This window comes from Magnolia sinica, chromosome 8 (assembly GCF_029962835.1).
Source record: "Magnolia sinica isolate HGM2019 chromosome 8, MsV1, whole genome shotgun sequence".
In the NCBI taxonomy this organism is placed as follows: Eukaryota; Viridiplantae; Streptophyta; class Magnoliopsida; order Magnoliales; family Magnoliaceae; genus Magnolia; species Magnolia sinica.
In genome coordinates, this window is record NC_080580.1 from 53,338,686 (window position 1) to 53,366,265 (window position 27,580).

The following is a 27,580-nucleotide window of genomic DNA, read 5'->3' on the forward strand; positions in this document are numbered from 1 at the left end:
GTTAAAAATGGGTCCGTTTTAGGCCAATCGGAATCCTGCATGTACTGTTGGATAACAGCCAAGTAAAATTGATGCCATGGATGATTAGACCGTCGGATGGCTACGAAATTTGGTCCAGAGTTTCCAAAGTTTCAACCCCGATCTTTGCATGATTGATTTTATACGATTTTTAGTTGTTGTCCAGGTACAAAAACAAGATTACTTATGAAGGGTGTGGGTATAAAATTCATCAGGGTGGGGTCTACATGTGTGACCCACTAGCTTAAAATCAAGCTAACATATGTGTTTATCCCAGGGTAGCAAGGTGGGCCACAAATAAAAAAAATGGAGAGAGAGGGAGAGAGAATGGTTGGTGATGGGAGGAGCTCCACCACTATGAGCTCTTCTCATGGATCTACCACATATACATCAAAATGGGTCCCATCCATGTGTGGGCCCACAATCATAAAAATATCAAGGGTGAAAATCCCATTTCCACCACAAATCAGGGCCTAGGTGGCCATATCAAGTTATATATCATAGGAACTTCATGGTGGGATCCATGGAGAATGGTCCCACCATGGATAGATACATGCATGATGTGATGGGTCTTAGGCCATATCTAGGGACCAAGATGGGATCTCCACCATTGATTGGTGGGTCCCACTTGCCCTATGCTAAAAAAAGGTAAAGATTCAAGCAAGTACATGAAAGAAACAAGTCCTAGGAAGCACCCACCTTCAAATCTTGGACTTTTACTACCGCCAATGGCTTCCAATGCTTTAAGAGAGCAAGGTTCAATGGTTGAGATGAAGTCTTGATGGTTGGATTGGGAGGATTAAGGAGAGGAAGTGGCTGAAAATTTTAGGGTTGCTTGGAGTCCCAAGCTCTAACAATGGAGGGAGTGAGAGAGAATGGGAGGGAGAGAGAGAGATAAGAGAGAGAGAGAGAGTAGCTAGGTAGGCTCTCTTTCATAGGTAGGTATGATTGGTTTGGGGAAGAGAGGCGACTAGGGTAATTATTAGTTATAAGAGAGACATAGGGCTATGGAGTAGGGTATCTAGGGTAGGTAGGTGGCTAGGTGTAGGGGTGATGTCATCCTCATAATGACCTAGGGAAATGTGTCATAGGTTAGGTGGGTCCTGCAACGTGCGATCCACGACTATGGTCATACGCGGCCCACATCTCATGATCTAGACGTCGGATTGGCGCACGAGACGCAGTGATGGCGTGGTCACAATGGTGCAGGTATCGGGTTGAGTCGACTCGGGTTTACAGGATGAGACTCAGAGTCGCGCGCAAATGAAATCAAAAGGTTGCGGGTCACCGGAATTCAACCGGAAGAACCGCGGGATCTTATGGAATGGAACAGACACTAGGACATGGGCCTGACACATTACATACTCATATATTTTACATTGAGAACAATGTAAGTTTTAGGTTGGGGTGTGGATTAGGTAAACTAATCAGTGTATTCTTAGTTTTGAGCAAAAACTGTGAAAATTTTCAATTTTTCAAGCTAAAAACATATTTGGGAAATGATAATTTGTAGAATTAAGAGTGCTTTGAGTATGATGATAAGATAAGAGATAGAATTTAAAATTATTAGAGTTTGATCAACTGAGTAAGACTATCGCTTAAGTTCTTTCATTTAATTGATTAAGAGGAAGTTTGAATATCATGATAATCTAAATCACAAGACATATTTAATTTGTTTTCTATGAATAGTACTAGAATTTCTGATTGTTAGTATGTATATCATCAAAAGATATTGAGAATTGAGTCTGGAGAATTTTATCCACCTTAAAAAAATAAAAAGAAACAATTAAAAAAATAGAGACATCGATAAAAAGGTCATGTATGATAAAAAGACTGGAAATGAATGAAAAGTTTGAAAAGAATAAATAAATAAAAAGGACTGTCGATATAAAATAAAAAACTGAAAAAAGAAGGAAAATGTGATAAGTTTGGAATTTGTATTTGATTATTCAATAAAACTCAAGGTGATGAGCGTGATTAACATTATGAAATAGTAATATGTTATGAAAAATAAATAAAATTCACTAAGCACATTAGAAAATTTTGATACATGAACTTATGCTCTTAAATGATTGACAAAGAAACTTTTTGATTGATTGCTCATGTGATTCGACTGTAGGTTTTCAAATTTGCACTCTCGCTTCGTTAGATTATACTTATGTATACTTGATTACACAAAAGATTATTTTTTGAAAGTGATTTGAACATTGAAGATCGAAGATCACTTCACGCATGTTTTGCTCGGGACTAAGAAAATGCTGATTGGGGGTGTGTTGAGTGTGAAATATTGCATATTTCCCCCTATTTATACCTTGGTTTTATAAACATGATAGTGCTTAATCAATCTAATTATGCATGTTTTCATGTGCGAGGTGATTTTGAGAGCTTAAGGTGAAATTAATGCCAAAAGGAAGATTTATGCTCAAAAGATTACTAAATGAAGATTTGGAGATTTAGAAGTCATTAATGAAGAATTCACATGCCAAAGATCCAAGGAAACTAAGTAAGGAATGAAGATAATCAAATATTTGAAATGAAGAAAAGGAATCCTGAAATTGTCCTTAAAAAAGAACATATTCCTAAAATTGTCCTGAAAAAACATATTCTGAAACTCCGTGATTAAAAAATGAAAGTTTTGAAAGTCTATTTTGGAAATTGCGCAGAGTACATAAATTTGAGGCGGTTTCTAGATTTTTCCAACTTGGTGCAAAAGTTGGAGTTCCACAATTATAAATAGGACTCTCTAAGATGCTCCAAAGTATCTTCTAGGGTTTGGAAATGGAGAGAAGGCCTAGGCGGATCGCTAACAACGTTCTTCCATTTCAATTTCTTCATAAATTCTAGTACTTTTTCTTTTGTTTTTGAGTTAGTTATGACTAGCTAATCTCTTAACCAGGGCATAGTTTTGACTAGCTAATCTTTTAGCCAGGGCTAAGAGGTGAAGCTGTAGTTTATTTTAATACGTCCTTTGCTTTGATTCTTATTATGTTGAACGTCATTAATTTCTAGTTTAAATTTAAGGAATATTTTCAGTCTTCTATGATTTATTGTGACTCAAATTACAATAGATGGTGTGATAGCTTTGCATATCTTCTTTTCTTATTTTGAGATTGTGAGATTAGTAAAACTCGTGATTCACCATCATCTCCTGGGCATGATGGATGCATGAATTCCCTTCCAATCATCACAATACTCCTTCATCGAGGACTAGATCAATGAAAAGTTCAGAGATTTGATTTAATTGCTTTATCTTCCATTTGGATAAGATAAGACTCTGATTCCAGTTGTGTTTGTTGAATCAAGTAAGGTAACATCCTGATAGCTACAAGTGGATCCTTAGCACTCTAGTTTCCTTTTGATTATTGATACTTTACTCACAATTCCTCTCAACTATTTTAGAATTTAATTTAGATCTTTTTCTAGTTCTAGTTCTAGTTATTTTCAGATTACGTACAAGTTTAGTCTCTGTGGATTTGACCTCAGTCTCACCGAGTTATTACTACACCGTGACCTTGTACTTGGGGTTGTGAACATGTATGCATTTTAAATAGAATGTTTGTCCATACCGATAACATTTGTATTTGTGGAGTAGGAGATGTATAGGGAACCTTTTGTTATTCTTATGAATCGCTTGAATAACTGTAAACTTTAAAGGGCAATCACTACTATGAGTAGGGCGTTGACCCTCTCCAACTATACAGATGTTGCACGTGAATTATAGCTTGATGATACAGACGACGACTATTTTGTGGAAGACATGTTCAAATAGAGAAGAAGAATAACACAAGATTTACTTTTGTTTATTTTTCCGTTGCTTACTTTAAGACAATGTAATAAGCTCTCATTGAGAGGGCATTAGAAAATTAGTTAAACTCTTTTTTACTCTAATGGAATAATAAATATAGTTGATTTTACTCTCGTGAATGGATGTGAACTAAAAAAAAAGGAGCGATTTTGGGGCATCGAAAATTCAGGGTGTTACACTTGGCCTTAATCCTATTCGTTGCTTAATATGACTAATAACCAACCTGCTGACTAACTTACTATTTGCTTGTAGATGATCACTCTTCATCCATGACATGCTACATGTGCGTTTGGATGTGTAAGTCCTTATCTTGAATATCCCTGCATCATTCACCCTAGATACATGAACACTTCATTCAAAATTATCTTCAAAATATACCATGGTGATTCTCTTGAATGATGAGTACATGACCCTATATTGGAAGTTTTTGCAAATTACAAATTAGCTCAAAACATATCGACACCGGCTCTTGTCCTTAAACGTTTGTTCAATGGTTATCTCAATCGGGTCATCCAATGAATCTGAATATTTTGACAGATATGTATTGATGAATGTGCCATCATTAAAAGACACATTAACTTGACTAATCATGAAGTTTGATGTTCAAGGCAGCTCGGGCAGTGAAATGTCGCTTAGATGTACACATTCATTACTGGTGGTGGATGATGAAGGCACATGTACTCTTGTAGATAAAGGTGATGCCATATATTCACATTAGGTTCAAAGGTCAGCTACCTAACTAACCTCATGTTCCTCACACGGATTTCCATCCTCAAAAAGTACATTAACTTAACCAATCATAAAGTTTGATGCTTGAGGCAGCTCGGGTGGTGGAATGTCACTTAGACGTACTCATAAAGGTGATGCTATATATTCACATTTCAGGTTAAGGTTAGCTGCCCAGCTAATGCCACATTCCTCACACGGATTTCCAAATGTATGGGCATCATGTTCAACGACGACATTATGCTCAACACCACTACAACTAACGTGGTCTTTGTGTATGGTCTCATTAATGTGTTGCACTATATCTATGATTAAAGGCATGTATGTATTCAGATGCTCTAACTGTACGGCCAAGAACACTCGCACATCTTCTTCGTCTTCGATTTTTGATAGAGGGATTGATTGGTTTGATCATGAGTACAATACTTTCATTCTAATATTATAATCATTCGGTGTATTCTTAATAATCTTGTATATTTTAAATAGAAGCTGCTCATATGTAGTCCCGACACTCAAAGTAATATTTTTTGACTTTCCACCTTTATACACAATTCATTATTTTCACATATTAACTCCCCACCATAAGAGCATACGATAATTCTTGCAACCATTAACTACAAACAAACACGTTAAAATATTCTTAGCGAATTGTTATACATTAAATTTTTTTTCTTGTCAAAAGAAATTGAGAAAAATTTCTCAATAGACTTCAAAGAGTACAATGAAATTGACTAAGTTCTCTTTGAATTTTAATGTACTTGATTAATTTTACTGAGTACAGTCATATTTAGGGAGAATTCGGTCAATGTTCACCTATACTTGGTGATTTTTCACGTTCTCGGCAAATTTTCACATGTACTTAGTGAATTTTCATCTGTACCCTGTCAGTATTCACCTGTACTCGATCAATTCCTTTGTACTCGATCAATTTAACCAAGTACAGTGATATTTAAAGAGAACTTGGTTAAATTTTATGTGAAAAAACACATTTATTATTCATTTTTCCTATAGTTGTCGTTCGTTCCAATGAAACACTAGTTTAAGAAGAAGAAGAGTACCGTGAAGTGAAACACGATTTCAAAGTAGAAAACTCTTATGGACAAAATCTGAAAGATTCCAAGTTTATCAATGCGACCACTTTGAAGCAATGAACAGATGTAAAATAACAATAGATGAAGATTTAAAGAAGAAAAATGAAGAGAAAGAAATGAGTTTTTGGGTATACACAAATGAAAGGAATGTAACCCAAAAAATAAGTGTATTTTCGTAAATTAAAAAGAGAAAAAGAAAATTCCTGCCATATATATTTAAAAATAGAAAATAAAGTTTTGGAAGTATAATTAAGCTAGCCAGTTAAAAGTGAAGTCACAAGGGAAATTTCCCTTCTCTCTCCAACTCCGACTTATTTGATACTCTGGCTAAGTTCATGGTTGATACACTGGCATTGTGGCGTACGTTAACACGAGCTAAAACCCTCTACATCGCCGTTGAAAAGTTAGATTGATGGAGAGATCTTAACCTTAAAATGAGCATTCGTTTGTAGAATCGCGTCATTAACTAATATTTATTTGGACCGTCGATCAAAATCTAACTAATCAGCTAGTTATAAACCATGAAGAGTATAAATTTCGGTTTTCAAGCCATCTAGATTAGGACCCATGATATGGACGGTTTAATTCGAAGCACGTAAACATTAGATGTAAAATTTATTAGTGCGTGTGTATTGACCATCACGCTCTGCACTCTTACAGAGTATAAAAAATATTTGTCTCGTAAGTTTGAATTTCCCATTTCTCTAGCTTCAGTCTTCACAGACTCGTAGCGGAACGTACGTAGTGCCTTTTATTTGTCGTTGCGTCTGTGAAGAAAGACAAAAGAAGCGATTTGGAAGCTGCGATTGACAGAGATTCTGGCATTTTGTTGTGACTCTCTCTCTTCAAAAACCGATTGCTATAAAGCCTATTGTTTCCATTTTTGTGTTTCCATTTTTGTGTCTGTCTCTTCTTTGCCTTTATAATCCTGCGCACTCCCGCTGCAATGGCCGCTCCCTTAGACTACGCTGCGGCGCACAATAGCAACAAGGGGAATAAGAAGAGTAAAACGAAGGAGACGGAACCATTAGAACAGACGTTGAGGTATGTGTCTTTTCTTCCTCTCTCTCTTGTTTTCTTTCTTTTTTTCGGTTCTTTTATTTCGTAATGGGGTTTGCTTTGATGGTTTTGCTTTTTTGTTTTCCCCTTTATATATATATATATATATATATTCCATATGTTGTTGTTTTGTGATTCTTGTTTTCTTTTCTTTTCTTTTTAATTTTTATTTTCTGAGGTTTCTGAGTTGCATTCTTCATGCATTTTTGTATTTGTGGTTTCTTTTATTTGGGGATTTTATGATTCTTTTTACGGGTAGAAAACAGTTATAGTTCATCCCCATTTTCATATTATGGCGAGTCATTGGAACTGTGGATCATCCCTATTGTGACCTCGATTCGGTCAGGCTGCGGTAACTCCAAACTCGGTCAGGCCTTGACGCTGCTTGATTTCATTGGCCCGCCGGAAGCTTGTCAAAGAGGCAAAGCTTGTCGGGTTGAATATGTACTCGACTGTGTGGGCCCCACTCTGGCAAGCATCTGGCGGTCCAATGAAAATGTGCCATGTGACGGCCTGACCGAGTTCAGTGTTACCCCGGTCTGACTGAATCCTCTCCCTCCATATTGTAGGCCTATTGTGCGTGGCATATAACCTCAAATGCACACTTATTGACTGATCCTAACCATCCAGATGTTGGCAATCAAATCAACCATTATGAAGATAATGGTCATCTGTCCAAGTTCAATGTGCAAGATCAGATGGTTGAGATTGCCCGATAAACATGCCTTTAGCGATGTGCTCCATCCACAATGGAATACCATTTCCCCTTGTCTTTTAGATGATGAAGGCTTGGGGACCTACTCAAGGGAATATGTCATTCATGGTGGAATTTGAGAGCCAAAAATCAAACTTGTGTTTTACGATGTGTTTGATTGTGTTGTCAAATTGAATTGCAATTATTACGCTAATGAAGTGGAAATAACAGAATTGTAGTTTCCTTGGCATTTATGTTTAATATTGAGTGCCTTGGCTCCAAATCGAAATGAAGCACTTTCAAGTTGGACTTGAAAGAAATGAAACTGCAATTTTATGGCTACTTCTTCATTTCAAGGCATCATTGCCTTTTGTCATTTCTTTTTATTAAACTGAACATTCACTCTATTAAAGAAACAAAAACCCAAATATTTGAAATTCAGTTCAGTTCTGCATCCAGTCACTACCTTATGCTTGTAATTCACTCTGTATACCTTTCAGAATTCTTTGAAGTTTCTTTTTTCAGAGTTTCGCAATTAGTCCTTGACTCCTTTCTACATTCATGGAGGAGTGGTTGATGCATCCAGGCCACACATCAATGCTAAGACCTCACAGTCAGGTTGATCAAAGATCTCACAGTCAGATTGCAAATAAGGTCCATATCATGCCCATAAAAGGGTCTTTGTTGAAAATCTGACTGTCCAGAGTGGTGTGTTGGATGAGCGGGGCCATATCAATGTTCTTGATTAGTGCATGCGGATTGCCTGTGACAGCATGTTGCAGAAAGTTCCTGTGCTCGGAAGCTAGGTGGGGCCCTCCGTGATGTTTGTGAGAAATCCACCTATCCATCCTTTTTTTTTTTTTTTTGCCAGCTCATTTTAGGACATGAGATTAAAAATGAGGCGGATCCAAAGCTCAAGTGGGCCACACGAGAGGAAAAAGTAGGGAAGCAAATGCCTCCCGTTGAAACCTTCCTGGGGTCCACCTTGATGTTTATATGCCATCCAAACTGTTCATAATGTAATTCCCACTGGGTTGAACTGAAAACACAGAAAACGTAGCCTGATATAGAACTTATGTGGCTATATGAATGTTTCTGACTCATGGTACATCAGCCAAAGCCAGATGACAATTGGAAAATTCATAGTTGGGTAACAATACCTATTTTTATAGGATTTGTACCAACCTTATGGCTGTGTAAAATTGTCATCTGGCTCTAGCTGATGTATCATGAGCTAGAATGCAGTTTGGAGTCTTAGAATCAGATGTATCATGTATGTGGCCCTAAATCCTTCATATTTTTGTACATGTTTATAGAAGTGGCAAAAAGTTGGGACTCTTTCTTAGTTGTATTTAGGCATTTTTCTTTGAAAGTTTAACCATTATATTAATTTTCTGCTTCCTTTGTTTAATAACTAGTTTGGTTATAACCAGGCTTCTTAGCATTTACTTAGTAGTTTTTTGTAAACACGGCTACAAAGAGCCACACATATGAATGATTTGAGATGAAAAGTGGCATTTCTTGAATAAAAAATGGGTTTCTCTTGACGTTAGATGTGTTTTCTCACGTAGTATATATAATGGTAGGTAGAGAGGAAGTGGTTTGCAAGACGTTTGTTGTGGAAATAGGGGTGGAAGAGTGGTTTTAAGTAGGGGTGCACATTTAACCGTTGGATCCGTGGAACCAGACCGGAACCGTTGGATGGTTCGGTTTGGTCCGGTTCCAGGGTGCTAACGGTCCAATTCCGGTTCCCAAATTTTCTGAACCGTTGATTATGGATCGGTTTCGGTTTAAGGTCCTGTAAAATCGAACCAAACCATTGATCCGAACCGTTAACCGAACCGTTGATCCGAACCATAGATCCGAACTATGACAGGAACCTTGGTTCGTGGATTTGAACCGTCAATCCGACTTAGTAAAAAAATAATAATAATAAAAAAACCCTGTTTGCGCGCCCCTATTTGAGCGCCCTACCCCTGCCCTTTTTGAGCTCCCTACCTCTGCTCTCTCTCTCTCTCTCGCCCCCCCTCTCTCTCTCTCGTCGTCCTGGTCCGGCGGTCCCAGCGCCCTCCCTCTCTGTATCTCTCTCTCTCTGTCGCCGTCCCAGTCCCAGGCCCTGACGTCTCCTCCACAGACATTTTCAACTACTCTCTCTCTCTCTCTCTCTCTCTCACCAAAACCCTAATTCTCCATGAAATCTTGGTTTTTCTTACTGAATTCCAGCTCAATCCAAAGCCCCAAAATTTGCAAAATTCCAATTTCCTAAACCTAATTTCCCCAAACCTCAATATTCTGAAATCCCGATTTCACAGACTCCCAATCTTCGAAGGCCTAATTTTCTCAAAATCGCAGGCTCCATGGCGATGTTGCTGAGGAAGGTCTGGGGGTCTGTGTCAAGCCGCTCGACTTTGAATTCGAATTCATATAAGAACTCGTCGGATACGCAAATTTTTCTTGATTCATCTACATGCTTGTTTGACCAGCTGCCATTGGATATCTTTATGCAAATTCTCAAGTATCTGACTCCCAGCGCCCTCTCTCTCTCTCTCTCTCTCTCTCTCTCTCTCTCTCTCTCTCCTTACCAGAAACGTCCGTTCTCTCCTTCGTTGATTCTCCAAAGGAAGGACCCAGAAGGGCTGTTGGGCCTGCCTCAGGCTCACCACATAGTTCGAAGAGAGTTTCAGAAGCGGCTCGAGAAGGACGTCGATGCCCGTGAAGCCTTCACCCGCCAAGTCCGCGAAGAACGAGAGCGCCGCCGTGCTCTTCAACAGGCATGGGTTTCCCCGTTCCACCCAATCCATTTCTTTATTTTATTTGAAATTTAATATTTTATTTATTTATTTATTATCTTGTGTAGTCTCGTGTTGTGCCTGAGACTGCTGCAGGGCTGAAAGTTTTCATTTTTATTGGTTTCTTTTTTTCATTTCTTTGTTCGTCCCATGCGTTGGTTCCGGTTTGGTTCCGGTTCCATTCCGTTTTCACGGTCCGGTTCCGATTTCGGTTCTAGGGTGCTAACGGTCCGGTTCCGGTTCCAAAAATTGTAGAACCGTTAGGAACGGTTTGGTTCCGGTTTCACCCCGGAACCGGACCAAACCGACCCGTGTGCACCCCTAGTTTTAAGAGGGAGAGTTTGATACTTTGGTAGATTGTAGTGGTTGATATTTAGACGCTTTGAAATTGTACACACTGCATACACCCATCCAACTAAACCATGTAAGTTGTCAGACCCACTTTAAAAGGTCATTATCTAAACCTTTCATTGATTTATCCATCTTAATAAGCATTTGTTTCTTAAGTTTGCATAATAAAACAATTTATTTTGTCCCCAATTTGATGATCCACCAATTGGCCAATTAAGAAATCTAATCAATTTAATTTTTTAGTTTAAGAGCCATCTAAATCCAAGATCACGATTTGCATGGTCTAGTTTAAGTACCTAATATTTCAATTGTAAAATTTATTAGTGCCTGTGTATAAACTATCATATGTGGAGTATCAATGTTTTTGTCATTATAAAGGGAAACGAAAGCATAGTGTAATGGATGTTTCACCAAATCATGTAAGTGCCATTCCTTTTAGTCTAAAGCCCTTCCCATGTCCTTCAAATGCATAATTTTTAGCAATTTAAAAAACTAATTTTGTGAAAACTTTTACCCTTGTGACCATGTTGTCTCTTGACAATATGACATTCCAAACAATAGAGTGGAATCATGGAATGGGATTTGTGTAGTGACCCCAATTAGTTGGGATAATGCTTAGATGACGACAATGACGACCACGTCGTCTCCTCTCATTGTTTATATATGAAGTTATGTGTGTTTGTGCATGCGCATGTGCACATGTGCTTGTTTTTGTGTGCGGGAAATTATCTCATGGTAACGTTACCAACATTACCATGGTGGTAACAAGTAACAACCTCTGTGGGCCCCATGGTGATGTGATGATGACAACCACTTTTATCATCATGCGTGCCCTTCAAATTATTTCATAATGGTAACGGTAACTGTACGGATTATAACAACTATTACAACCCCCATTACAATTGTTACGATCTTTTTTTTTTTTTTTTTTTTTTTTTAAATTTTTAAATTGAAAAAAATATGAAAAACCTGTATCGGCCCCGTAATGGACTGTTACAGCCTTTACGGGGGGCGGTAATGGGCTGTTACGGGGGCTGTAACAGCCGTTATGGGTCATTTTTCTCGTAACGGCCGTTACAACCCTATAATGTGTAATGGTTGCTACCATTACCTTTACAGCCCTGTAATGGCCTGTACAACACACCATGATGCCCTCCCATGCTGATGTGTGGGCCAAAAAATCAAGCCATTCCGTGTGTTAAGTGGGCCACACCACATCAAAGAATTGAAAGGTGACATCCACACTTGATTCTCGTAGAGGGTCCGCCATTTTGTGTATATGCCATCCAATGCATTCATATGAAACATGTGCCTTAGATTATGGGACACTATAAAAATCAGGCCATTTTGAAAGTCGGGTGGGGCTTAGTGCAAATCATGTTAAGCGTACCCCTCCTAAATTTTCTTGTTGGTGTGGCCTACCCAAGTTTTGAATTTGCTTGATTTTTTGGCCCCATGGCCAAATACAAGGGGGCATGCTCTTGATGCCATGGTCTTGTAGAGACGGGCAATTATGGATTAGTTGGAGGTTGTTTAGGATAATATGTTCGTTGCTAGCGGGCAAGCTCTTGATGCCATGAACTCTATGGGTAAACAGTATTGACTATTTGGTCGACTAGTGGTTCTTCTATTAGAGGAGAAATGCCTATTGCAACCATTGATTCTGAACATGATCAAGGGATGTCCACATATACCTCACGTTTGGGTCTTCAGAATCAGATGGTGGTCTTTGATTTCCTAACAGGAAAAAAAAAACACAGCAGTAGCATTCCTTGTTTAGGTACAAAATGTTGTCAAAATCATTATCATATCGCAAAACCATGGAGGTGAAATGGAGGTAGCACTCAAGAGCCGTTTGGCTTAAAGTAGGTGACAAAAATACTTGTTACTTGCACACGATCGCTAGTGCGAGATCTCGATCGAACAATATAAGCAACGTTTCTATTAATGGGTCTATAGTGATTAACAAACAACATGCATGCAACCATTCAATTTCCTTTTTCTCCAAGTTATTCTCTGTTGAGGACTGTTCGAGGCCTTGTTTGGATAATTTGAACTTCAATCAGATCTCTGCGGAGGAGGCCTTTGGTCTTGTGATTCCATTCTTGGATGAAGAGGCTAAGGAGGCTGTTTTCGCCCATAGTAGATATAATCCCCAAGTCTTGATGGGTATCCCTTGGCATTCTTCCATGTTTTTTGAGATTTGTTGAAAAAGGATCTAATCGACTTCCTTCAGTACTTTTATACTACGAACCAGTTATCCCGAGCCATGGGAGCTTCCTTCATTGCTCCTGTTCCTAAAGTGGAGGGTGTGTTTAACCTTAAGGATTTTAGATTGATTAGTCTTTTGGGAGCCCCTTAAATTTTTTTAGCTAAAGTGGTAGCTACCAGGCTTTGGTTCGTTCTTTTTAAAGTCATTTCTAATGCTCAAGGGGCCTTCCTAGCTAATAAAAAAAAATCCTAGATTGTGGTCTTCTAGTCCATGAAATTATTGATTCTTGTCAGAGGGGGGGAAGAGTGGTCTAGTTTGTAACCTTGATATTGAAAAACCTTTTTATCATGGAGATTGGGGCTATTTGGATTGTATTCTGGGTCAAGTTAGCTTTGGTAAAAAAATGGTGCTACTGGATCTGAGCCTGTATCTCCTCAACCTCCTTTTCTGTGCTTGTCAATGGCTCTCCCAAGGGCTTCTTTTCTTCCTCTAGGGGTCTGAGGTAGGGTGATCCACAGTCTCCCTTTCTCTTCGTTGTTGTCTTTGAAGGCCAGGATGCCAGGAAAAGGGGAATCTATGGGTCTTATTAGTCAGTTCTCTATTACTCGGTTCTCTATTACTCAGTCTTCTCCCTTGATCTCCCACATCCAATTCATGGATAACGTGCTCTTGTTTTGTGAGGCTTCTGAGACTGCTGCTGTCAATCTTAGTAAAATCCTCTACTATTTTGAAGCGGTCTTAGGTCTCAGAGTTAACCTTTTTAAAAGCAAAAATGTTGGGCATTAATACCTATTCAACCATTCTTTCCAATTTGGTTGAGGCATTTGGATGTGAAACTGGATCTTTTTTGGTTTTGTATCTTCGACTCCCTTTCTATATTGTCAAGCTAGCTAAACACCTTTGGGATGTGGTTATTGAGAGAGTTGAGTGGTAATTGGCCCCTTGGAAAAGTTGATTTCTTTTGCTTGGTGGCTGCTTGACCCTTATCAAATTGGCTCTTTCCAATTTACTTGCTTACTTCCTTTCCTTATTATGTTGCCTGAAGTCAATCCTTCTTAGGCTTGAGTAGTTCCTTAGAGACTTTCCGAGTGGTAGCTCAGATAGCCATAAATTCCACCTTCTCAACTAGTCTGAGGTTTGTAAACCCTACACTGAAGGGGGTGTTAGGATTTGGGTTTTGATAGATGTTAATTCTACCTTGCTTGGTAAAGGGATCTAGTGCTTTGGCTCAGAAGGGGGTAGATGGTGGAGAGAAATTATTGCTTATAAATATGACATTAAGGAGGGAAGTTGGTTTTTCGAGATTTCCTCTCTCTATAAAGCCTCTTCAGTTTAGAAATCCATTGCCTCCCTTAGGCCCCTTTTGATGGATGGGTTCTCTTTTGCCATTGTTGATGGAAAGGATATTCGTTTTTGGCTAGACCGCCAGATCGTAGATAGGCATAGCCCCCCCTTCAGTCCCTTTTTCTAAGATTAGCTAGGATTCTCTCTGATCTTTTGTGCTCGGTGGAAGATTGTTTTTCTAATATTGATACTGGGATGTGGTGCCCCCATTACAGGAGATTGATGTTTGAGCTTGAGTTGCAAGAGTTTCTACACCTTTTGAAGCTCCTCGGAGGTATCGAGCATGCTCCAGGTGTGGAGGATTCCTTATCTTGGTTGCTCTCTTCCTCGGGTTGATTATCATCGAAGTCCTTGCTTAAGTTCTTACACAGCTTGGTCTTTACTCCAAATTAGCCCTTCCCCTCCTTTGTTTGGTCCTATGGAGTGTCACTCAAAGTCGTTGCTTTTGGTTGGCTTTTCGCGAGAGGAAGGATCGTCATAGTAAACAATCTTCAGAAGCATGGCATGATTCTCTCCCATGACTGCCTCCTTTGCTTTCTTGAAGTTGAGACTATTAGTCACCTATTGATTCATTGCCCTTCGCAAGGGACGTTTGGTCCTCCAATCTTGGTAGGTTCGGTTCTTAGCGGGTCATGCCTAGCGACATTGTAGGCCTACTGTTTTCTTGGCACGGTAGAGGAATTGACAATCCTCTAAAGTCCCTTTGGCACCTTGTTGGGTTGGCAACACTTTGGGCCATTTGGAGAGAAAGGAACATTCGCTACTTTAGGAACATGTCCTCCTCTTCTTCCAGGGTGTCAGTTGGGATTCTCCGTGAAGTCTCCGATCGGGCGCTTAGTCTCCTCCCTCTAGATAGTAGTGTCATCTCCTCTGTTCTAGGATGGTTTTGGGTGTGTTGTTCTTGTTGTAGGGGTTGTTGAGTTGCATAGATGGTCTTGTTTTTCTGCTTTTTTCTTGGTTGTATGGTTGGCTTTGGTCTTGTTTTTGTTTTCTAGTTTTTGGTTTTGTTTGATTTGTTTTCTTTTGGGTTGCCTTTGGCTCCCTTTAATAATAATAAAAAAAAAAATCAGAAACAATTAGAACTCACTAATCATCCATTTCCCATCAACATGTACAAAAAAAGTAATACATATCATGATATTATCAATTGAGAACATGTATATGGTATACATATCATGTGAAGGATTCTTGTCTTTTTTCCTTTGTTGTCTTTCAGAAAATTTACCTTAAAAACATAAGTGTCCTTTAGTAATTTTGTACATTTCTTGAGTGTAAAATCATGTTAGAAGAAATAGCATTCGATCCCATTGAATGAAGAAAAAGATATCTTGATTTCTTTGTTTTGGATTTTTGAATATCAACATCCCAAATCTCCTCTTTCCTCTCTCTCTCTCTCAAGAAAAAAATGTGGATATTTTTAACAGGGGAATGCCATTTTCATGTTTTATAAGAAAAATGGTAAAAAGAAGAAGAAAAAATTGAATAAAAAAGTAATTTTTGGGCCCGTTTACGCAGTCTAAGATTATTGTATGATTTGATGTGATTATTGTACAATTTGTATGATTATTTAAGATTTGCAATTTGGGGGCACGATTCAAATTATACACCCAGACAGTACAATATGAGTCATACGATTCTTATTGTGAATCGTATGATTATGATAACATTGGCTGGTAGAAAGTTGGCTTCTCAAAGAGGGGCTTCTTGGGTAATTGTTAACTTTTCAAGTTTGAAATCGGAAGGGCTTGCTCTCACACAGTATTGAATTTCCTTTCCTTGTATGATAATGATCATGCCAATTTATATTCAAAATCAGGACAAGTGGTACGATTGGGAGCTATGAGTAACCGTTTAGCCGGGGTTGGGTGTTAGATAATGGCAAAAAGGGTTGTAAGATTTACATTTCGCCCAGTGGAATGTAAGGAAGTTGAGTCTTGTAATGCCTTGAGAGGAGTAGAATCTTTGGAACCCATGTGGCGGGAGGTAATTACCAGAGCCGAGTACTCTCCTGAATCAATAACAGAGTATTGTGCACATAATGGCCATGGTAAAGATATTACCAATATCAAGCTTAAGCAAGGCAGTGCATTAAAAGTGAAGATGCACCTTTCATTCATGGGTTGGAAGATTGAGTCTAAACGAGATAGATGGTGTGTGAGAACTCGTTATGTTTCGCCTGATGGAAAATCCTACTACTCTCTTCGTAAGGCCTGCATGGATTTGAAGGACCAGCAAAGCATATGTGACCACTTGGGCTTTAAATTTGGTGCCCCATTAGCGGTAACATTTCTTCCTGACCCAACCTCTCTTGCTCGAGAGCAACAAGGTTCTGAAGGTAACTTTTCACCCCCATGCCGAAGAAATCAAGCTATAGGCCCTACCAAATCTGGAGGTCTGGCGGTTCCTGATCTAGGGGACGTTGTTTTTGAGCGAGAATGCTTCCCTGAAGCAGTAATAAAGTATACTCAATATGGATCAAGCAAGCGGAAACATGGACAGGCTGGCTTGAATGAAGATATTAACCAAGTACGGTTAAAAGCAAAGAAGCACCTTTCGTACGAGGGCTGGCGGTTCTGGTATGTACCAAAAAAAGGAAGGCGTGAGTTACGCTATGGTTCGCCTGATGGCAAGACCTTTCCTTCCCTTCTGACAGCTTGCAAGGAATGGATGGAACGAGGCAGTGCTAAGAGTGATGCTGTAATCTCCATGGGAGACATTTCTGCCACCATGGGATATGAGGGGCTGTCAATCCACAAGGAACGGATGGATTGTGTCAACACCACCACGTTCCCTGAATCTGTGGATTGTGTACAGCTGTTAGACAGGCAGATAGGCAGGGATTCTACACAGACTTCTTGTTTGTCACAGTTAAGGGAACTTGGGTTTGGTAGATTACAGCTCAGAGGAGTTCGGAAACGCCAGAAGAGGATAAATTACGATGGAACTTCTGTTGCTCCTCTAGTACCTCAATCCCAACTAAATGCTTGTTTTCCATCTAGTTCCTTGATACAAGTTGAAAGTTCTAGACAAGAAGGGTTGGCTGTCAAGATGTTGTGCAATAGAAAGATAAAAGATCCAAGAGATTGCTCCACTGATTCTAGGAAGCTGAAAATGAGAAAGGCTTCCCGTGCTCTTATCACACAAGGTGATAAAGCAGACAGAAGTCACTCAGCGCGTGTGTTACGATCAAGCACAAGAGTAGCACAGGTCGTGGCATCAGTTACCAGCCGGTACACGGTTCGAACTGTTCTTTCTTGGCTGATGGATAACGATGTGCTATTGCCAAGGCAGAAGGTATGTTACAAGCATGAAAATTACCATCGTGTTATGGCAGAAGGACGAGTAAGTCGTGAAGGAATCAAGTGCAAGTGTTGTGAGAAGGTGTACAGTCTTATTGGCTTCGGGTCTCATGCAGGCAGTACCAATCTCCGACCAGCTGCCAATATTTTCTTAGAAGATGGCAGATCTCTGTTACAGTGCCAAATGGAAATTTTACGTGGCAGAAAGCTTAAAGATGTGAGACTAGATGCACATGAACGAACTAAGAGAGATTATTCTCACTGCAAAAGTGATGATATATGCTCTCTTTGTCACTATGGTGGTGAATTGCTATTATGCGATTACTGCCCGTCTTCATTTCATCTAACCTGCGTTGGTCTGAAGGTGCATTCCATCTCTCATTTTTCATCCCTTAGTAGAAAGTTCTTTTGACACAAACTATTCTTTAGGAATTTCTTTCTGCATGTCGTTTCCTTTTCCCTTCCTTTTTTAACAATTTAGATGTAGTTGGGTAGTACACCAATTGGCTAGTGTTCGAAGTATCGGTATCGCTACAAGTTTCACTAGATGGGGATACAGAAACAATATCGATATTGCCCATAATATTGCCGATAACCAGAAATGAGGGAAACATGGGGAAAATTCTGGAAAATTTCAGTGAAACTTCAAGAGATGCTAAGATACACATATTTGCATATTTAGGAACTAAAAAATTATAAAAAGAATACATATATAATAAGTTTTCATTTAATGGGGGCCAAAAAACATGTGTTGTTGTAAGGAATCAGTCCAACCATCCCATCTATCCATCCAACCAGCCATCCAACCATTCAACCTTCCATCCAAACATGCATCGATATTTTAGAATATCGACAACACATGATATTTTTCCGAGAAATTGTTGACAACTGGAAAAGAAACAAAAGATTGTGGTCTCAATATCGCCCATGTTACAATAACAATAATATCGTGATATTATCGATACTATCATCAACAAATTGAACACTGCATACAACCATGCACCCATAAAAAAATTGAAATGGAATTTTTTGAATAAACAGATTTTTGGTGATATTGATACATTTGTGCTAATATTGAAATATTGTCAATACACTAGCGATACAAGCGACGCCTGCTATTTACATAGTATAAAATTTTAGTGATACATTGGCAATACAAGAGGCACTTGGAATTTACACTATCGAAAATATTGGCGATAAATTGGTGATACATCTCTGATACCTGAAATTTCTGATACTACCAGTGTTACTGGTATTGCTACCAGTGTTATCGGTATCGCCGAGCTGGAAATAGAGATAATATGGGAAATATTTTGATAATATTGGAGATACTTCGAACAAGCCTATGGGTTGAAGTACTGGTGGGGAGACTTCTAATTGAACTGACCAAGCATCTGGGGCAGCTTGGAAAATCAGAATATAAGTGGGTTGGTTATCAGTTATAGCTAATCCTTACTTTGCCCTCAAAAAATAATTTTGTTTGTTTCGATTAGTACTTGAAAGTAACAAAATATTATTTTGGTGGCAAGCATTCTGCCAGCCCCAATTCTTGAGGTTCTTCGCTTCCCTGAATTTTAAAAGGCACATGCATGCACACACCCATATAGAATTTTAAGATTGAATAAAATGTTATTCTATATTCTTGGTAACATGCATGTCTATTTTGTGCTTATGTAGGATGTGCCTAAAGGAAAATGGTCATGCCCGTCTTGTCGATGTGGCATATGTGGCCATGAATTCAATGCTGACAGTAAACAGTTCACAATGCAAACGGCCCGGTATTGTGATCAATGCGAGAGAAAATGTGGGTTTAATTTATATATCTATTCTTTCCCCATTGTAGTATAACTGCACATCACACTTTCTAAAGCTTGGTTTTGTCCAATTGACTTTAGATCATGTGGGATGCTTGAGAAGGAAACGAGGGGCTAGTCTACAAAGTCGTCCACAAGGAAAGTGGTTTTGTAATAAAAAATGTTCAATGGTATGTTTATGTTTCACCACTTCTTCCTTTTTTTTTTTCACTCTAGCACTGGATTCCTATGCATGGCAGTAAGTTGTTGATCAATCGCTTAATAATTGCTAGTTTATGTTGATTCATTGATCTGTATTTGCTTTGTGAATATTCATCTTTACATATTTAAATGGCTTTGAGATAAAATGATGGAGAATTGACTGTGATCGTTCAATCATGTGCAACAGAGACCATAGATGGCTTTGGTAAGGTGGGAAGCAGTGATCAGGGTTGAAGGGCCTGAAAAGCAGATGGGAGGATGACCTGAAAGGACTTGGCCCAGCATTAGGGTTCGAGCCCAGCTTACCTATTAAACAAAAGGACTTGGGATTGAGGTCTTTTTCACTTACCGAGGATAGGGCCTTGTATAGGCTTGACTGGTGAAACAGGATTCCTAAAGAGGACCCAAATAGCTGAGACAATGCTTTGATTATATTGATGACAAATGGATTTACTATGAATTTTTTGGGGGGATAATATATCAATTTCTTAATCCTGAAGCACAAACTTTCCCTTCACCAATTGTTTTTTTTGGAGCAAAGATCCTTGCCGATAGGACTCGGATGAGATTGAGAGTTCTCTCTGTGGCATAAGTACCAACGTGGTACTGTGCGAGGTCTGGGCTATTCATCAGACTGTGCAAACGGACAACATGGCCTAACCCAAAATCAGGCTGTGTGAATGAATATGCTTATGTATGTATGTATGGATCATGGATGCGTATATGTATGTGTGGGTGGATCGATGAATTGTTTATGTTTTACTAACATTGTATGGTATTTCAATGATATGAATTCATTTTGGTTATGATTGCACTACTTTCTTTTTTGATAGCACATGGTTTAGGCCCCTATAAAATGGATGTATAAAATTGCTTTTTGCAATATTTTGATTTGTAAACATATCTTTTAACATCTCCTAAAGTTTCACTGAAAATTATACCTTTTTCCAATGTTTCGCAATGTTTACCTCAGTCAGCGATGTTTCTCCAAATATTGGCAATAATATTGGTGATATTGATACTTTTTTCTCTATTCCCAGTCATCGATACATGTAACGATACTAATACTATAAACATTGATCATCTTCATCATCATCACCACCACAACCCTTCTCCCAGTCCAAGGTATTTGGATTTGGCATCTCGAATAATGATTGCTCGACAAACATTTTACAACTGGCTGCCCACCTGACAACAATGCTCCTTGATCCAGGTCAGGACCAGCTGGTGCGTTGCTACTAGCCAAAGAAGAGCCAACTGTGTTTATTGTGCATGCCATACTAAAATGATTTTATGATTATGGCCTCCTTTAGTTCTAGAGAGAGGGTATGGCATTTCATAAAGAAGGGATAAATACAAAGAAGAGTTAAATAAGGGTAGCCAGAATATCTCGAAACCCACCCTGTACAACTTGGATTCCTTGAAATATAAACAAGATTTCTGGACAACAACTTTAGGTTTGGCTTTTGATGAACATGAGATATGAAGAACACCAAGAATCTTGAAGTGGTTGCTTTTCGTCTGTGGGCTTTTCTGGGTATAATTCTGAAGTGAATGAAATTATGTTATCTTTCTTATTCTTTGCTAGATGAATGTAGTGTATTATTCATTAATAAGATTAATAATGACTATTTATAAAAAAATGCATACTTTTATGTAGATATTTGCCGGTCTCCAGGAACTTTTGAGGAAACCGAATCGAATAGCTTTGAGAGGTTTATCTTGGACTATTTTGAAATCATGGGGAGAAAAGAGTCCATATTTCAGTACATTTGATAATGAGGCAATGGTTGAGGATCATAGCAAACTATGGGTTGCAGTCGGTGTACTCCATGAATGCTTTCTTGCTGTTACTGAAGCTCGTACACAGAGAGATCTTGCCACAGATGTTGTTTTCAATAGAAGGTGAGGCCTACTTGTTCCCATACTTTATAAATGGTATGTTATATATAGAATGCGATAAACTATCGATTGTATTGTGCCATAGATATATGTGATTTTTTTATTTTATTTTTTTTCATTTTAGTTTTTACATATGAAATTTGTGAAGTTGCATTTCTTCTTCTTCTTCTTCTTCTTCTTCTTCTTCTTTGTTTCTCTTTTTGGGCTTTAATAGTATACAACTTGTGAAGCTTGATATCTAAATAGTGATTTTCGCTCTTTCTAATTGAATTTTCTCTTCATTTTTCTTATGACTAATATCAGCTGTACTGGCCTATATCTTTTTCTAGGAATTTGTGGGTTATAATTGACATTTTCTAAATCTTGCTATCATGTGAGGATTGAGATTCTCTTTTGTTGTTGCATTTGTAATTGAGATACACTTGTATAGTCCTATCTAGGTTGCAACTAGTGCTAGCATGCGCCCCATTTATTGGTGGTGCACCATAATGATCTATTGATGTGACCAGAGGCTTCCAGCTCAATTTTGAGCTCTGCTAGGTTTTATGTTGGCAATGAACCATGATCGGCTCCATCACAAGATTAAAACTCAATCATCTCCAATATCGAGAGTATAGGCCTCTGAAGATTTGCTTTATGTTCGTGAAGAATGGCGAATCAGGGCATCAACTCGTTGTTCACTTGTTATTGATTGTGTAGTGAGAAATTGGGGGTATTTCCTTAAGCTATTTGATATTTGTTTAGCATTCGTCATCACCTCATTGATGGCATCAAAAGTTGGAGAGTTGGTTTTCTTAGAGAACAGGCAAATTTTCTGCTGCGTTCTAACTTTTGCGCTTCATTTGGAAATTTGGAAGAACTGGAACTTGCATATGAGTAACAAGGAAGGCCTCAATGGGTAAAATTATTGAAAGAATCAAGAGCACCTTCATCAAATTATCACTTTAAAGAATTTTCTGGGATGTCTGCTAGCAACTTGCATATTGATTGGTTGTTGCTAGTTGAGAAGCCTCAAGAGAGGTAGCGACTGATGCCAAGATGGAAGAGCTTTACGGTACCAGTTATAGGGTTGCTAGTTGACTGGCCCCTGGCCAAATAATATCAAAAATTTGAAGAGGGCTAGCTTGATAGTCCGATTGGACCAGATCTAAATTTGGGCCAAAGCAAACCCTACCTCAGTACGTTGACACTACAATTTGATGCAGACAGAGGAATATGTTTGAAATTGAGAGCTCGTGTCAATCATATGAACTGAGGCACGAAAATCAATGATCTAGGACACACTCGTAGTGGATGGAAACACTAATTGGGCAGATGCATATATACCTGACTGGTGAGAGTTAGTCTGATGGTAGGAAGACACCTTCTAGAGTAGCCATGCGATAATGGAGATCGGCAATTTCTTCTGATTGTGACTTGTTAGTGCCACTCAGAGATACCTGACTATGAGACACTGCTCACACCCTCATGAAGTTCCATAGCAATTTGTATAAGCCTTTTCCAGGTGACCAAGTCCTAACATGATACCCTTGTATAACGAGTGTGCCAATAGTGAGTACAATACTGTTTATCTTTCTCATCATTATGCACACTACCATGACCAACATCAACTTCTCCACGACCAAAACCAACATCATCACAGCTTACACCATATAAAATGTCTTGTGATACATCAAAGTTTGTCAGGAAAAAATGATGGAATGTCTAAGGTTCTTTATGATCCAGGATGCCATGCATACCAAACTGAATTAAAACACCCATGTATTGCATAAAAGATTTTACAATCTCAGGAAAGAACCTTTTCAAGACAAAGCGTCATATTATTTCATATAACGACTCTAAAAAACAATGAGATATCGATCACAAACAAATTCCAGAGATCCAGGGACCTTAAAGACTTTAGTAAACAAAATCCTTCCTACGATTGTTAAGTCATAACTTCCTTCAATCATGGATACTTTCATTATTTACATGTCATAGGAAAATAGAGTCTTCAATAAACCTTGAGACTCTTTAAATGTATCTATGAGAGAGATCATGATTAGATGATCTCTGGGCACGTAACCAAGTTTGGTTAGCAATACAATCCCACCTTCGATACTTGCCGATAAGATGTACAAGAAACGATTTGGTTATTAAAAACATGTCTCATAAAATGGATCACATAACATGCCATAAAGAAAACTAAGCAGTTGCCATAAAGTCAAATGGAGAACTCGAAGTGAATAATCATGGATTAATAAACCAATTATCCAAATCAAAACACCATTTCATTGAATGAATGGCCAAATATCAAGCCTAAACTAAAACCATTTAAAGTTAAAAGTATTTTCTAAGAAAAACATCGAGTCAAAGACTCAAAACATTCTCCGGATGGCTCCAAGCAACTTCTAAAATGTAGCAATGCGATGCTCCCCTGCTTTGACATCTGCAAGTGTAGCTCCTCTCACTTCACCTATTGTTCTTTTTTACCCTCTTCATCAACACATGAAGAGTAATGCAAACATCATAGATCCAGTACTTCAACAACACAATTAAAGTACTCAAAAGGATAGATGAGATAGAAACATTGCCTGTAGATGATTTGGCAAACTGCTTCTTCTTAGGGGTGAAGTACTTATTCTTAAAATGACCGATCTTTGCTACAATGCTAGCATGGACTCTTTAACTCTTTGCCGCCTTGACCCTGATTTCCTCTACGTGGTTTTTGATATCGCCGGTTTCCTTTTGGTCGATCCCTGGGATTATCTTTTTGACTGCCCCTTTTGTCGTGCTTCTTCTTTGATTTGCCACTAGAGGACCCTTCTGCCAAGTGGGCAGCCCTATAGTTCTCACTCTTTTTGTGGGGTTCAAAGATGACCAATTGAGTAGCTTAATCTCTAGGTAGGACAGCTTATTCTTCATCATCATCTGAGCCTTATCCCAAGTAAATTGGGGCCAGCTACGTGAATCTTGTTCCGCCCAATGTTTTAAATATCGACGATATCGGCCGATATATCTTGCATCCCACCTGTGCGATACGAAATGCATAGGTAGTGCCAAATATCCCACGTGTTCGATCTGGTGATTATTTTCAATTTCTGTTACATTTATTTTATTTTATTTTTATTTTTTTTGTTGAAATTATGTTAAATCAGTGTCAAATGGTTACACATCCATTGATTCTTCATGTTTTGCATGAAAAATCATAGAGTTGGAGCTTTGATTTTGATATCCATTGGTTCTTCATTTTTTTTTTTTTAAAAAAATTTTTTTCCTTCAACTAGCTGCCAATTGAGATTAATTTCGAAGTATTTAGGAGTATTTGATGAAATGATCATCACATACACTCTAATTTCAAAATTTGAGTGTAGGTGGTCCAATTTGGAAAAAAATGGAGCAATTTCGAAATTTCCCCAATTTCTCTGAAATTGCTTGCAATGTTGCACTCCAAACATGAAATCAAGCATGTATGAGGGCTGATCTACTGATTTGTTAAGTCCTTGTCAATTTTCCAAAAATAAATATCATTTTTAATTAAAAATCTATAAAAAATATATATATTTTTCGAAATTTTCCTTCAACTGGCTATCAATTGAGATTAATTTCGAAATATTTGGGAGTGTTTGATGAAATGATCATCACATACAATGTTGTCGAATCGCATATGCGATCATGTGCGACTGCATATGCCTGTGCGCATATGCCATCGCACAATCGCATATGCGGTTGCACATTTTTTTTTTTTTATAACATTATTCAAAAATTTTTTTAAAAAATCAGAAAAATAGGGATAGATTAAGAAAAAAATAAATAAATTATTATATGTCATTGGCCCTTGAAATACATTTAATTTAAGTAAAATAAAACCAATTACATAATGAATTAAATATTAAGTCATTATTCATCAACAAGTCTACATTCTACAATATAGTTAACATTTAACAAATATGAAATATCAACATTAATTTAAACATTCAACACTACATATACATCAATAATCAACATCAACATACTTAGTAAACAAAATGAAGAAGTTATTTATTTATTATTCATCTAATCATATACTATATACATTTATCTAGTTGCCATTGTGGCATATCACCACCAGGTCTACCACCACCACCACCACCACCATCATCATTCGAGTCATCTCCTTCTTCCACATACACCTTCTTCTTCTTCCGTTTCTTCGTCATTTGTACGTACTAATACTTCATCAACATCCAATGGTGGATAATCTTCAGCTTGATCATCATTATCACCATCTCCTTCTTCCATCTCCTCAATCTCTTCAACGATTTGACGGCTACTACTCGCCCCTCGGTTTCCCCCCATCCTTTGCCTTCGAGTGGTACTACCTTCATCAGGTGTCGATCCGTATGTGGCATCTTCAACTTGTGCCCATGTCAGCTCCTCTCCAGCAAATACCGGGTCCTCCGTCTCTATGAGCCACTCGTTATCTACATCCAACTCATCTAAGCAGATAGGGTCAAAGAAACCGAGCTTTTCTTTTCTAGTTTGGAATCGTTCTCGCAATTTTTGATTGTATTGAACGAAAACCAAGTCGTTGAGCTTTTTTTGCTCAAGGCGATTCCTTTTCTTGGTATGAATCTGCAAGAAAGAAAGCGCATTTGACATTAGCAATTAAGTAATTAATTTACCTTAGGCCTTACATTAAAAAATTAAAGTTTACAATACTAAACATAGTTTAAACTTACCACCTCGAATATGCTCCAATTGCACTCTCAACCACTGGCAGAACATGTGAGTCCAAGAATCCTCATAGCCAGCTTCTTTAGAGCTGGATCCTTCCTGTTCAGGTCCACTCCATAGGCAGCCCACCAGTCAGCTGAGAAAAACAGTTTAAATAGGTTATAGTGACTTTGTAGAAAAACTATTTGCAAGACACTAAGACTGACATTCATAGACTCATAGTAGTACACTACTTACTGGGTAATTTCATTGTCCGATGCCTTATTATGATATCCCTTGAGAATATCCCTTCACTTTTTGTGTAGAAGTCTAACAAAGTTGAGATCTTGTCCTGTTCTCCTTTATCTGGAATCATTCTTTCCAAGACATCAATAAATCCAACCATATGCACAGTTAGTGCTTTTGCTAGATCAGCAAAAGCGAATAAACAGGCCGGGTTAAGGATGTAAGCAGCCGAATACAATAGGGATGACATCTAGCTGCCCCATCTTCTATCTATAATATCTAAAATTGGCTTGTAATCACGGTCTTTATAGTTAAAATGGTCCATGATCTTATTTTTCGCCCTCTCCACGCATCATATATGTAGCCCATTGCATGCTTCTCATCCCCGTCCACCAATCGCAATACAGTGACTAAGGGCTCGGATGCTTTTAGCGTCTTTACCACTTATGTCCAAAAACTTTGAGAAATGATTGTTTGTCGAACCTGTTTCTCTTTAGCCTTCTTTGACCAAGGCCCACTTGTAAAATCGGCCGACATTACAAAGCTTCTAAGTTCTGATTTCTTTGCATGTAATCTTTATAGTGTTAAAAAGGCTGTGGCAAAACGGGTGACTGTTGGATGTAGCAAGTTACCGCCAATGTGTTTTCTCATTCGACTGAGAAGAAGGTCGTGTTTATTCATAAAGACTGTGATTCTTCTAGTCCTAGCAATCACATTTATAAATAATGTACCTATATCTTCTAACATAAGATCAACACAATGGGCCGCACAGGGGGTCCAAAATAAACGTCACCTCTTCTTCATAAGAAGACGATCGACTATTACATACGAGGCTGCGTTATCTGTAATTACCTGTATAACATATTCCTCACCTATTTCTTCAACTACACTATCTAGTAAGTTAAACAAATATTCTCCTGTGTGTGAATGGCCCGACGCATCCACGGACTTTAAGAACATTATCCCAGCTGGACAATTTACCAAAAAGTTAATGAGAGACCGACCGAATCTATCGGTCCATCCATCAGCCATTAGTGAACACCCATATGTTTTCCACGATTCCTTATATTCAGTTATGAAGGATCGTGTATATTCAACTTCCGTTTTTAGGCACGTCTCCCTCATTTCATGATATGAAGGAGGTTTAAGCTCAGGTCTAAATTGACTTATAGCCTCAACCATTACTTTGAAGCTTTTCGATTTAACGATGTTGAAAGCAATGCCGGTTTGGTAAAACCACTTAGCAATATATTGAATAGTGGTTTTCCTATCTTTTTGTTTATACCGGTCCTCTAAAGTTGTTTGAGCCGACCCATTCCCTCTACCCCTTTGGTCGATCACATCCTCGGGGTGTG

The 27,580-nt window shown here is 38.4% G+C and overlaps 1 protein-coding gene and 1 long non-coding RNA gene across 8 annotated transcripts in view; both read left to right on the forward strand.

Annotated features, from left to right (window-relative positions):
- Nucleotides 1–6,354: 6,354 nt before the first annotated feature.
- LOC131253322 (uncharacterized) lies at nt 6,355–8,443 on the forward strand. The gene is made up of 3 exons (XR_009175088.1): nt 6,355–6,684; nt 8,166–8,199; nt 8,265–8,443. It is a non-coding gene; the product is annotated as an uncharacterized LOC131253322 (long non-coding RNA).
- Nucleotides 8,444–15,724: 7,281 nt separating this feature from the next.
- LOC131253321 (uncharacterized) overlaps nt 15,725–27,580 on the forward strand; it is a 41,230-nt gene continuing 29,374 nt past the window's right edge. For 3 of the 7 annotated variants that reach the window (XR_009175086.1, XM_058254283.1, XM_058254282.1), the window contains exons 1-4: nt 15,741–17,752; nt 19,066–19,192; nt 19,284–19,372; nt 21,064–21,308. Coding sequence is in view for 3 of the 7 variants with exons in the window: in XM_058254283.1 (XP_058110266.1) it covers nt 15,965–17,752; nt 19,066–19,192; nt 19,284–19,372; nt 21,064–21,308 (2,249 nt within the window). In the remaining 4 variants the exon portion in view is untranslated. Of the gene's footprint in view, nt 17,753–19,065; nt 19,193–19,283; nt 19,373–21,063; nt 21,309–27,580 lie in introns of all 7 variants that reach the window. The other 4 variants (XR_009175085.1, XR_009175084.1, XM_058254281.1 and 1 more) reach the window with 2 other exon arrangements.